Source organism: Mustela putorius, unplaced genomic scaffold (assembly GCF_011764305.1).
Source record: "Mustela putorius furo isolate JIRA1106 unplaced genomic scaffold, ASM1176430v1.1 tig00003836_pilon_pilon_pilon, whole genome shotgun sequence".
NCBI lineage: Eukaryota > Metazoa > Chordata > Mammalia > Carnivora > Mustelidae > Mustela > Mustela putorius.
This window is the reverse complement of record NW_025421989.1, coordinates 26,601,856-26,615,156: the sequence shown is the minus strand read 5'-3', so window position 1 is coordinate 26,615,156 and position 13,301 is coordinate 26,601,856. Positions and strand designations below refer to the sequence as shown.

The following is a 13,301-nucleotide window of genomic DNA, read 5'->3' as shown; positions in this document are numbered from 1 at the left end:
GTCATTCTCTTTTTCCCAAGGCGGAGCTGGAGCCACCCTTAAAATGCAAACTTCCCTTATAAATGTAAATATCTCTTTAAAAAACTTAACTTCTGCCATTTTCAGGGCTTCCCCAGGGTCTGCCTGCAGTTTCAGAAAAACTAAGGAGCTTAAACAATTCTTATGCCAAAGAGTCATGTTTGGGGGCTGGCAAGTTCTGCGGCCCTTCAGCTGGCTCTAGGCTGGGTTCCGACTGACAGCACGCCTCACCTGTCCGGCAGAGGGGGACAGCCCTTTCATCTTAGTCACTGCTGGTTGTACAGAACTCCGCTGGGGAGGGCGAGTAGGAAGTGGAGAGGTGAATGGAGGAGAAAAAAAAGGGAAAACAGAGAATAAGAAATCAGAGATGAAGAAAGAAGAGAAAGAAGGGAATCAACACAGAAATGTACAATAGAAGGGGCAAAAATGCTGTGAGAGAGGAACATAGAGAGAAGTGGATGAATGATCGTCTCAATTGGCACCTGTTAGCGTCCGTGCTATAAATCACCCAAAATCAGCTAATAATTATGTCCTCACTGTGAGCGCTCTGTTAGCACTGGTTGCTTCCCCATGATCTATTCTGAAGCCAATCACAAGAAACTCTTTTTAACTCAAAGGTGTCTCAATGTCAAGAAAACACATAAATAACCGGAAGGAAAAGAGAACTCAGCCGCTATCTTTGCATTCAACAAGCCTGGATGGTTCTGCCACAGAACTGTACCTATCAAAAGCTCTCGTTCCAAATCTTGTCTCAGACCATTCTTTTCTTTTCTTTTTTCAGGCACAACTCTAAATAAATCAGAGTTAGAACAATGGATTTTAACTGAAAAGGATTATAATTAGGAGTTTAACAGAAACTGTAATACATCTCAAGAGCTTCCAGGACAATGATTGAGCATGTATTTGTGAGTTTTACAAGTAAGGGTTTGGAAATAAGAATGAATTATGAAGGCCTCCCCAACACAGACACATGCATACAGAAAACTGCAAAATTTCAGAGAAAAACCCTCATGAATAGACCACAGAGAGTCATTTGTGTACATGTGAGTGATTTATTCACTATCATCATGGCACAAGGCACAAGGAAACGGTTTTTGTTTTGTTTTTTGTTTGTTGTTTGTTGTGGTTTTTCTTTTTTTAAACGGGCTCATTAGTGTAGGTGTGAAGTCTCGTTCTTGCATGCCTATGGATATTTAGTTAAGGTCTAGACAGACTGAAAGCCAGAAAATGGAAATGTACCTGCCCAGTTACATCTTTTCCCAAGACTGGGGTAAACACAATCGATGCATGACGCACCCATTAGAACGCTGGGATGCTCAGTAGAAATCACGTTGTTGAGCAGCATCTTCCCACGTCAGCAGGACTCCTTGGCTCTCCTTAAACCTCCAGTGAAGACGAAAACATAAAAGTGATTAACAAGTCAAAAGAAAAAGCCCTTGAGAATTGAAAATAAAGTTAAGTAACATTTGCATTTAGATGAATTAACTTGAAATCATTTCTTGGAGCCCTAGTGTTATGATCTCTCCTTTTTCTTCTCTTTTTAATTTAAAGCAATTTGGGGAAAAAATGAAATAAGGATGTCATTTAGAACCCATGGTGGAATGGACTGAGCTTTGGGAAATAGTCAAAGCTGGGAATAGAACGTGTTATCATCAATTTAGTTGAATGACTTGGTGTTCATTCCTTATCCCCAAAATTTTGCTCTCTAATCTACCATAATCATACTGAGCATAGTGCCTGAAAGATAACAAGAACTCAAAAAGTCTTTTCATTCATCACGTTTATCAATTACTTATTGACCATCTCCCAGGTATTAGGCCCTGTGCTATACCATGAATAAGATAATGTATCTTCATGAGCAAGTAACTTGCATCCTAGTATCCTTTGAATGAATGAAGAAACATTTCTTAAAGGCATGAAAGAAGGAAAGTCTCTGCAAACAGTCCACTGCCTACAGAACTCATCTGAAATGAGAAAGCAAAGGTGAATAATATATAGTCCTCACAGCTCTCGAATATGATTGTTTAAAAATTTGAACAAAACAAATAGGAAGGAGATTTGGGCTCTTGCTTTGCCTTGCACATTATTACTATAAAATTTTTTGAGTCCAGTATTGTAGGACCAGTCATTCTAAATGATTTTCCTTTTTTTAAAAAAGATTTTATTTATTTATTTGACAGAGAGAAATCACAAGTAGGCAGAGAGAGGGGGGGAGGCAGGCTCCCTGCCAAGCAGAGAGCCTGATGCGGGGCTCTATCCCAGGACCCTGGGATCATGACCCCAGCGGAAGGCAGAGGCTTTAACCCACTGAGCCACCCAGGCGCCAGGACCCTGGGATCAAGACTTGAGCCAAAGGCAGAGGCTTTAACCCACTGAGCCACCCAGGCGCCCCAATGATTTTCTTTTTTAAACTTTGATCATCAAGAAGGAAGGAAAGAAAAGAGGGAGGAAGGGAGTTGTGGGAGAAGGGAGGTCTTTCCAAAAATTTTGCTGGGAATCACACAATAGGGAATTCTTCATGCAAAATGTAGTTGTTAGGGTGATACTTCTTGAATAAACTGTACATTAATTCATTCAACTAATAATTAGAATATCTGCTATGTGCAAGTACTGTGCTAGTCACCAGGGATATAGTAGGGAAAGAAAGATATGTCTCTATCCTCATGGAGCGTATTAAAAAAAAAAAAAAAAAAAGACCTTTTTTTTTTTTACATCTTTTTGTGTTGTATATTTTTTTTTAATTTTTTCAATTTATTTATTTTCAGAAAAACAGTATTCATTATTTTTTCACCACACCCAGTGCTCCATGCAATCTGTGCCCTCTCCAATACCCACCACCTGGTACCCCAACCTCCCACACCCCCGCCCCTTCAAACCCCTCAGATTGTTTTTCAGAGTCCATAGTCTCTCGTGATTCCCCTCCCCTTCCAATTTACCCCAACTCCCTTCTCCTCTCTAACACCCCTTGTCCTCCATGATATTTGTTATGCTCCACAAATAAGTGAAACCATATGATAATTGACTCTCTCTGCTTGACTTATTTCACTCAGCATAATCTCTTCCAGTCCCATCCATGGTGCTACAAAAGTTGGGTATTCATCCTTTCTGATGGAGGCATAATACTCCATAGTGTATATGGACCACATTTTCCTTATCCATTCGTCCGTTGAAGGGCATCTTGGTTCTTTCCATAGTTCGGCCACCGTGGCCATTGTTGCTATAAACATTGTGGTACAGATGGCCCTTCTTTTACGACATCTGTATCCTTGGGGTAAATACCCAGGAGTGCAATTGCAGGGTCATAGGGAAGCTCTATTTTTAATTTCTTGAGTAATCTCCACACTGTTCTCCAAAGAGGCTGCACCAACTTGCATTCCCACCAACAGTGTAAGAGGGTTCCCCTTTTTCCACATCCTCTCCAACACATGGGCAGAAGATATGAACAGACACTTCTCCAATCAAGACATACAAATGGCTATCAGACACATGAAAAAATGTTCATCATCATTAGCCCTCAGGGAGATTCAAATTAAAACCACATTGAGATATCACCTTACACCAGTTAGACTGGCCAAAATTAACAAAACAAGAAAAAAGACCTTTTTAAAAAATTTTCTCTGACATGCTTTTACTGAGGAATACTGCAAACTAGATTATGAGTACTCAAGGAGCATATGGCAGTTTTTTGCCCATCTGGGATAGTTCTAAAGAATAGACCTTTGTGTATCAATAGATAAGGATTCTTCCAGTTCTAAGCCTTCATGATCTATGATCTAATAGTGGAAACAGGATGTATGCTTCCTGAAAGATGTTATACTTGTATTTCTTTTTATAAAAGGAAACAGAGGTCGGGGCGCCTGTATGGCTCATTCAGTAGAGCAGCCAAATCTTCATTTCAGCTCAAGTCATGATCTCGGGGTCATGGGATAGAGCCCCATGTCTGGCTCCAGGCTCAGAGAGAGGTCTGAGTATTCTCTCTTTCCCTTTCCCTCTGCCCCTCACCCCCTCTAAAATAAATATTTTAAGAAAGAAAGAAAGAAAGAAAGAAAACAGAGGTGTTGCCTGTTCATTCAGAAGAAACTATCTCTTTGAAGAATCTAGTTCTACTCCTTTAGCTCCTCCTACCCTGCTCACCTTCTAATGCTCAGTCCCAACCCTTTTATTCTCACTTGCCTTTCCTGCCTTTAATGACAGACAAATTGCTCATCTCCAACTGGCTCTACTCAACACCTCCAATTAAAATCTCATGGTTAGGTCAAACACATCATGTTCCATATGAATTCATCCAGCCATATGCCATCCCCCACTTTTGGGATTTCCATCACCAGTATCCTTATCGTCCCAGTCTTCCACACTGCAAATACAGACGTTCTCTTGGTTTCTTCCAAAATGAAGTTCCAGCCCCAAAATTAATCAGTTCTTCCTTCTTTCAAAACACCTCCTTATCTGCACCTTCTCTCCCACTCCAGGCCACACAGTCTTTTTTTTTTTTTTTTAAGATTTTATTTATTTATTTTGATAGACAGATCACAAGTAGGCAGAGAGGCAGGCAGAGAGAGAGGGGGAAGCAGGCTCCCCGCCAAGCAGAGCCCGACGTGGGATCGATCTCAAGACCCTGATATCATGACCTGAGCCACAGGCACTGGCTTAACCTGCTGAGCCACCCAGGCGCCCCCAGGCCACATAGTCTTAATGCAACACATGTCACCCCACACCTGAGTGAGAGCAACAGCCTCTGCCTGGTCTCACCTTCCAGTCCCTCTTGAATCTGTTTAAGGCCTCGCTGCCAGACTCAACTTCCTAAGCCCGAGCTGCTTGTCAAGTCATGGGTCCCTGTGCAGACGTCTTCCCTGGTTCCCTTGGCCTTGCCAGGGAAATCTTGAGTCTCCGAGTCTGAAATGCCTTGCTTTCAAACTCTGCTTCCAAGACACCTAGCTCACTGTGCCTCACCGTCCCCTGCAACAGCCATGTTTCATCCCAGGCCTTTCCTTGGCCTACCCCTCCCTCTTCCTCACCTCCAAACCTCTCTGTGTCCCCAAACCAGAGACTGCTCCTTATGTGTCTCTTTCAGGTTGAACAGATACTTGTCAAATGAAAAGAGAATTAACCGAGTAAAAAAGGAATTCTGCCAGAATGCAAGGTGCCAGTGTATTAATTATGGCTTTTGCTCCCCAGTCTGTATAGAGGACTTGCAAATGGTTCAAAACACAGCCACTTAGAAAGGTCCAATGCATGGGGCTTATTGTTGCAGAAGATGATCAGATTTCATTTCCTTGCCTAATAGCTCACAGAATAAAGTGCCTTTGTTCTTAGGTAGCTACACTGTAGCTACACTGTAGCTACAGTAGGAAGCTACACTTCAAAGTTTTCTCTTTCTGAAAACGATGTCTTTGTTTATTCACCCGTGCTTTCAATCCATGCAATACCTTTCTCCAAAGATAATCTGTGAAAAGAAATGTTGTATGCTTAATTCTTTAGTTTTTCTTGCAAGATTTTTATTTTTTTATTTGACAGAGAGAGATCACAAGTAGGCAGAGAGGCAGGCAGAGAGAGAGGAGGAAGCAGGCTCCTTGGTGAGCAGAGAGCCCGATGGGGGCCTCGATCCCAGGACCCTGAGATCATGACCTGAGCCGAAGGCAGAGTCTTAACCCACTGAGCCACCCAGGCACCCTCTTTAGTTATTCTAAGACTGTTTCCTAAATTTTTCATTTCAGTTCATGACACAGCTTTAATTTCAGTCTCTCTGATGCATTTTCTTAACTTTGAGTTATTGGGATGGGAATTCACTCCTGTCTCCTTTTCATTTCTTGACGATATTGTGTGTAGAGGGAAACTACCTCTGGAGGTCTCCTTAGTTAAGAAGAAAACACCCCTCAGAGATGAGCGGTCTCCGATGGACTCAGATCTGTCTCCGCCTGGCTGCTCTGAAGCTACCGACATCACTGCCCAGGGGCAGGGCCTGTGACATGGTCACGCCCCTCTATCACATATTCCCCTTGGGATTTCTCTCTTAGGATGTGAAAACATCTCCGATGACTGTCCACGCCCCAGTGACCTCCTCATCCCATCTTCCCCACCCCCAAAACGTTCACAATCATCTCTTGATTAATTTGTTCATGAAATGACCCATTCTGCATATAGAAACAACTACATATTCTAAACATTCATTTGCATGTGTTCTCTATAATCTTATGGCATCACCTTCTTTATGACCAGGAACTGACCTTGAAATATACCAATATACCAATGTCTAAACTTTCACAGTTGTGGACACCAGATTTCTTCTGCACTTAGTAAATGGAAAGGCCAGCTGCAGATTAAATATGGATAAAATACTTGCCTTTCAACTTTTATCCTTAAAATAGCAGTTAAGAGCATGAGCCAGAATGAATTTGAATCCTGGCTCTGCCAATTTACTATTTAAAGTTAGTCAAATGTTGTTGTTGTTGTTGATTTTTTAACCTCTCATGCTTCAGTTCCAACATCAGTGAAGTGGGCAGATACTATGAATTCTTACCACTGAGTTACTGCGAAAATTTAAATAAGTTAATTCATATTGCCATGAACAGAGTACTTAATAAATATTAACCATTTTGGGGGGACGCCTGGGTGTCACAGTCGGTTGAGCATCTGACTCTTCCTTTCCACTCAGGTCATGATCTCAGATGGAGCCCCACATCAGGCTCCACACTCAGCATGGAATCTGCTTGAGATTCTCTTCTCCCTCTCTCTCACTGCCCCTCCCCCCACTCATGCACACATTCTCTCTCAAATAAATAAATATTAAAAACATATTAGCCATTTTTTGTCACATTTATTGCCTTGCCTTCAATAACCTATTCCTCTCCATATATTAATTATAAGGCAACATAGCAGTAGTTGCTAGCATTCATTCAGTAATCACCGTATGAAAGAAAACAGGCCAAACACATCACGTGTCCTAGCCATTTCCCACAAAAATTCTGTGAGGTATGGCATATCATTGTCCCATTTTACAGATGAGGAAAGTTAACAATAGAACAATATACCCAGGGGCATGTAGAGTGTAGTCAGTGTCAATACACATTCTGATTTATTCCCCCATATCCGTCTGTCTCTATCAGTCAGCCATACACATTAGTTTGTTCAACCAGTCATTAAACCTTTGTTGCCACTTAGGGTGTTCAGGGTTCACGGCATCCTGCCAAAGGAAGCATAGGGCAAGAGAGGTAAGCCCAGAATAGTCCCGACTATCAAGGAATCCACAGTGCATTGTGGGAGATACTCACGTCCATGGGACTCAAAGAGATGGTAGGATAGATGTGCTCCAAGTAGACACCATGTGCTGTGAGGATGCTGAGGAAGCAAGCACTTCCAACCCTGGGGGACTCGAAAAGGGGGCATATAAATATAGGAACGACCTGAACTGGAAGAGGAGGGGGAGAAGAACAGTCTAGAGAGGAGGAACAGCAAGAACAAGTCCTACAAGTGTTACACTGGATGGAATATAGCAGGACGGGCAGGTTGAGTTTGGTTGGTAACGCAGGGTCATACGACTGGGAAGGATGTCTGAAGTGTTCTTCATGCTTTCGTGAGTGTAACAGTGAGGCAAATCCCGCACTGTTTGGAACTCCACATGCTTTGCCAAATATTTGGTCCCAGCAAAGATGGGCAAGGCTTGGAGAAGGTAAAAAAAGGAAGATTGTTCTCAATCTATGTCAGGCCTTTGACTGATAGTGCAAGGTCGGAGTCGGCTTTAGATCAGACTACCTGAGCCAGATTTCTGATCCATTTAATACTCATTTTATCTCCAGGGAATTATCCACACCATAGGAGCAAACTCACTCCAAGTTTGCTGGCTCTGGGCAGGAACTGATCAACCCCTTTTTTAGCATGGGCTTTTCAGAACCAAATTAAGATCCAGATTTATGGAGCCTACAGACCTGGGGTCACCACTAATACCCGGCTGGCAGAAGGCCAGATGGCAAAGTATACCATTTCACCCATAAAATTCTTCCTTTTTCCCCACCCAGAATGGAATTCACTAAGCTATCAGGATGGTGTCCATGTATTACAGAAAAACCTAATAGAGAAAAAAAAAGAGTGGTAATTTTTATCTCATGCCACCTAAAGATATACTTCGTACTAATTTTCAAGTCTCCTAAAAACTAAAATCTGAAAATTTCTTTGATCTCATTTTCTCCCCATAGCCTGTATTTAAGCCTTGCCTCCACTTCTTTCATACTTGAGTAAAAATCAACTATTGGTTACTTGTTAATTATCACTCAGTGATCCATCAATCATCAATAGGATTCCAAAATACATGAGTCCAAAACAACAGACTAAGACAAAACATGTGCCTTTTCTGAGCTCCTTTAGCCATCATGTGGAACAGGGAATGACAACCTCCCTAACCTCTGCATGGAAGATTTAGAGTTTACATTTTTGATGGTGCTCATTGGAGTAGTAAGTAGTTCGTTTGTGTCTGCCAATGAGTAAGAGTGTGGGGGGGGGGGGGGGAAATCTCATTATAACATTATCAAGAAAGCAAATCCTTTCTGTTTGGCCTTGGTTTGATAAAAATGTGTCTCAGAGGCCATCTATGGTAAGCAGATATTAAAACCGGGGTTATAAATTGTTGCTTTAGTGTTCCAGCTTTTGAGGCCCAAAAGATCTTACCGAAAAGGGTACATTGTTTTTAATTGCTCCTCATTATATGTGATGAGAGAACATCATTTCTCTCCTCTTCCTCCCAGGTGGCTGTTGAGGACCGCATCAGGCAGCTGCACGAAGCCCACAGGGACTTTGGGCCCGCGTCCCAGCACTTCCTTTCCAGTAAGTTGCTGTCACCTTTCATTGCATAATGTCTTCATTGCATCTTGGTAGCAAAGAATGAAGAGCTGAATTACAATCATCTCTGCCAAGTGCACTGGAGGCGTAAATCATCCTGAGATACAACTTGGGGGGGGGGGTGCGGAGAATCTAGAGGGTTGGGAGAGGAGGTCCGATTAGATCATTTTGTCTAGTCTTCAGCTAACGCATAGTTGTTTCCTGCAGTGTGTTCTCCAGTGCTAACTTTGGTAATATTTTTGAATCTTTAGTTCTGTTTATAGCGGTTCACTTCGTAAGCTGGTAATTAGGATACCGTGTAATTATGACGGGATCATTCAATATGTGTTACTGGGAATCTATAATTCTTTATCTCTACGTAATTCATTAAATACTTTCTGCCTCCAAGTTGGAAGCCCAGCCTGTTGTGTTTGCTCTCCCTAACTATTCTCACTGCTCTTTTATCCTTGACCAGTCTTCATTCTCTTTACTTAAGCTTTACTCCTTTATTGATTATATTTGTGTCACTAGTTATATTATTGATAAATATTACATATTTTATAATAAATACTGAAAGTAACAGCCTTAGGTAATGGATGGTTTACCATTGGAACATCCTATTAATATAACAGTACATATTAAATTGTCAAGCTCCTATTGTCCTCTGATTGATGTTATTAATTTCTACCACTCTTCCTTTGATTACAAAAGTGTAGATGTTGTGGGGTTTTTTCTATTTGAAAAGCCATATTTCTACCACATGGAGTTTAACATCTGCTAACATTTTGGCATAGTTCTTGTCATACATGAGTATGTATGAGAGCTAACCATCATTTTAAGGCAATTACTTTGCCTGGCAATGTTACAAATATGAACTCATTTAACCCTCATAGCATGCTCTGAGGTAGATGCTAGTATTATAGCCATTCTAAAGATGGGGGAAATTGAGGCACACTCATACAGAGATTGACTGACAGCCATTATTCAAACCCAGGTTGGTTCCAGAGTCTGTTCTAGACACAACACTGGACTGTCGTTTAATTTATGTGTCTTTTAGACAGGAAGTAATTCTTTATGATTGCCCTTCACCCTCCTGCCACCTTCTTTTATTGTCATCTTATCATTCTTTCCTTTGTTTTCCATTTCCCATAGATTGAGAAAGAGATCTTTACTTGCTTTTCTTTTTTTAAGATTTATTTGAGAAAGAAAGAGCACACATGCCCAGTAGGGAGGGACTGAGGGAGAAGGAGAGAGAATCTCAAAACAGGCTCCGTGCTGAGCGTGGAGCCTGACCCGGGGCTCGATCCCATGACCCTGTGATTGTAACCTGAGCCAAAACCAAGAGTCGCATGCTACTGCACCACCAAGGTGCCCCTTTGCTCACATTTTAAAGTATTTGACTAGATATGTTCATGTATCTCCAATTGGTTCTTGTCCTTTAAAACAAAAATGCCTAGAAGGCAATAGTCCTGTCTTTTTGTTATACATAGACAGTGTATTGAGTAAGAAATTGTCTTACTTCTTGACTGGGTCTAACCTTACTAACCTAACGACGGCATGCAGTCGTTATTTGGACAGTATCGCACAGGCTTAGGATGGGCAGAAAGGAGGGGCAGGTGAAAGCTATGTGCACAATCAAGTGGAATCACCGTTTCTAGGAGTACCTCTAGGATGATGATGAGGCCTGAGTATTTTGTCTTCTGTACTTATCCAAATGTCTGATCTGCTTAAGTCACCTTGGTGACTGCCACTCTATTGGATTTCATTGAGATTAAAAGTGATAACATATTTGTAAGCAACTCAGAAGCCATAAACAAAAATATCACGCTTATGAATATTAATTACTCCTCAGATGCCAGGTGTATTCATTCATCCTTTATTCCGTCTGCCTGCCCCACCCAAATTCCCATGTCTTCCCCATTAAAACTTCTTTTCAGAAAATGATACGTTATTTAATCCAGGTGACAGGTAAAGTTTAATGTGTACTTCTCCTGTGCTATTTGCATTTTAATAGGGTGAAAAGCCGTAAGTCTGAGGAATGACTCTCTGTGGGTAGAACGTCAGCCATAATCTCTGACTTGTGAGGGAAGAACTCTGAAGGGCCAGGTGGAGCATCTTTACACCTTTTAAACAATATCACACCAGTGCCCACTTCCAGAAAGGTCAGGCTAATAGACACAGACGCTCAGAATGACACTCATATACCTGCTTAAATGGAGCCAGCCCTAGGAGTCACCAATTTCTTACTCATGTGCAATATCAATATATGCTTAGAAGCTTTGCTTGTGAATATCAAAAAATGCTGGTTTGGTGTAAAGGATATTGGAAATAGGATGCAAGACTAAAGAGTGAATGAAGACTATTTCTTTGTGTTGCCTTTTTTAAAAAATTACAGAGGTAATTAATATATGCCCCCCAAAGGAAATTTTAGAAAGCAGAGAGTACAGAGGGAAAAAATTACCCATAATCCCACCACTCAGAGAGAACCACCATAAAAAATGGACTTCATATACTTTCTGTCTTTCTCTCAGGGGTTGTGTGTATGCGTGTGTATTCAGATGCCCTTCTTTTAAATCAAACAGGAATAAAAACACATTACCATTTTATGACCTTCTTTTTTCCCTTAGAACTGTAATAAAAATATTTTTGTGTGTTTAAATATTCCTCTACAGAGTAATTTCTTAAATGGCTGGGTAGTATTCCCTTCTCAGGCTGTGCTGGATTTACCGAGACACTTCTGAATTACTCAATATTAAAGTCATTTCAAATCTTTCACTATTATATCCAACTTTGTGACTAACATCCTTTGTGCACCTTTACAAACATCTCCTATTCTTTCTACAAGAGAAATGCCTAAATGCAGAACTGCTCTGTTAAGGGATGTTTACCTTTGTATGGCTTTGATATGTACTGGCCCATGGACTGTCAGAGACCTGCTCCCGAAACTGGGTGCCCCATCAAACCCACATTTGAGGCAGGGTATCTCTGATGTCACTTACTTGCTGTTAAATTGTGTTCTGTGAAAGCAAAAGAATTTTCCCCCCTCAAAAAAACAAAAATATGTTTGAAAAAAATACCACTAAGGCCATATTAAATGATTTTGAATTGACAGAATGTCGAGTACTTCACTTCCAGGTTACTAGGAATAATAATAGGATGATTTCTGAGGCTTAGAAATTACAAAGAGAAGTATATGTGAGCCACTAACTGTCCCCCCAAACATGCTCACTGTCTCTCACTCCTTCTTCCTCTATTTCTCTCTCTCTCTCTCTCACACGCACACACACACACACACACACACACATTCCCCTTTGAAAATTACATTACCAACTGTCTCTGTGTTTTTCTCAGTAGAGACAGGCAGGCTTTTACTAAATAAAAGTATTCACTGTTTTTTCTTGGTGGCCCAATCTCTACTTGTTAAAGAAGTTGTTCCTTTTATCTTAGATCTGAGAGAAATGAGAAGAGGGAAAACATTGTAAAATATGACCCTTATCCATTGCTAGACACTAGCTTACCTTTAATTCTAGCATTAGTTTTCTACCACTTTTTTTAAGATTTTGTTTTTAAGTAACCTCTACACCCAGTGTGGTTCTCAAACTCATGACCCAGAGATCAAGAGTCACACTCGCCATAGACTGAGCCAGACAGACACCCCAATATTCTACCACTTCTTTTTAAAAGATTTTATATATTTATTTATTTGAGAGAAAGAGAGAGCATGCAGGAGGAGGCAGAGAGGGGGAAGGAGAGGAAGAGGGAAAGAACCCCAAGCAGATTTGCAGCTGAACACAGAGCCCACGACCAGGCTTGTCCCAGGGCTTGATCCCACGCCCCTGAGATAATGGCCTGAGCCAAAAATTAAAGTTAGCACTCAACTCCCTGAGCCACCCAGGAGCCCCTCTACCACTTGTAATTGACTTCAATAACTTAAACCAAGAAAATGGAGAAATTGGTAACAGTGTGATTTTTAAAAATCGTATAAATTAAATATATTGTGTTTATACACAATTTTGAATCACACTGCTAGGATTAATACATGTATTTAAGTATATAGTAGGGGAGGGTGCCTGGATAGCTCAGTGGGTTAAGCGTCTGCCTTCGGCTCAGGTCATGGTCTCAGGGTCCTGGGATCGAGCCCTATGTCAGGCTCCTAGCTCAGTGGGGAGTCTGCTTCTTCTTCACCCTCTGCTTCTCCCCCTCCTTGTGCTCTCTCTGTCTCAAATGAATGAGTAAAATCTTTTTTAGAAAGAATATATAGTAAGAAGGTATAGTGCCCATGTCTTCATATGTCAATGATCAAGATAGTACTTTCTTGAGTATTTACTGGAATGGTAGTCTGAAAATTGTCCATTTAAAATTATCTTCAAGAATTTATCCTTAAGAATTTAAAAGCTTTCTATTTTTAAAGGAGACTGAGATCTTTTTGTGTCAATTTTCTTGGTTCTCTGAGCTTCTAGTTTAAGTTTTAATTC

The 13,301-nt window shown here is 41.0% G+C and overlaps 1 protein-coding gene across 5 annotated transcripts in view; it reads left to right on the top strand.

Annotated features, from left to right (window-relative positions):
• The window catches only part of DMD (dystrophin), a 2,119,021-nt gene that overhangs the window by 1,877,087 nt on the left and 228,633 nt on the right, over positions 1-13,301 (top strand). For all 5 annotated transcript variants that reach the window (XM_045089435.1, XM_045089434.1, XM_045089436.1 and 2 more), the window contains one exon: positions 8,754-8,832. In XM_045089435.1, the coding sequence (XP_044945370.1) occupies positions 8,754-8,832 (79 nt within the window). The remainder of the gene's footprint in view (positions 1-8,753; positions 8,833-13,301) is intronic.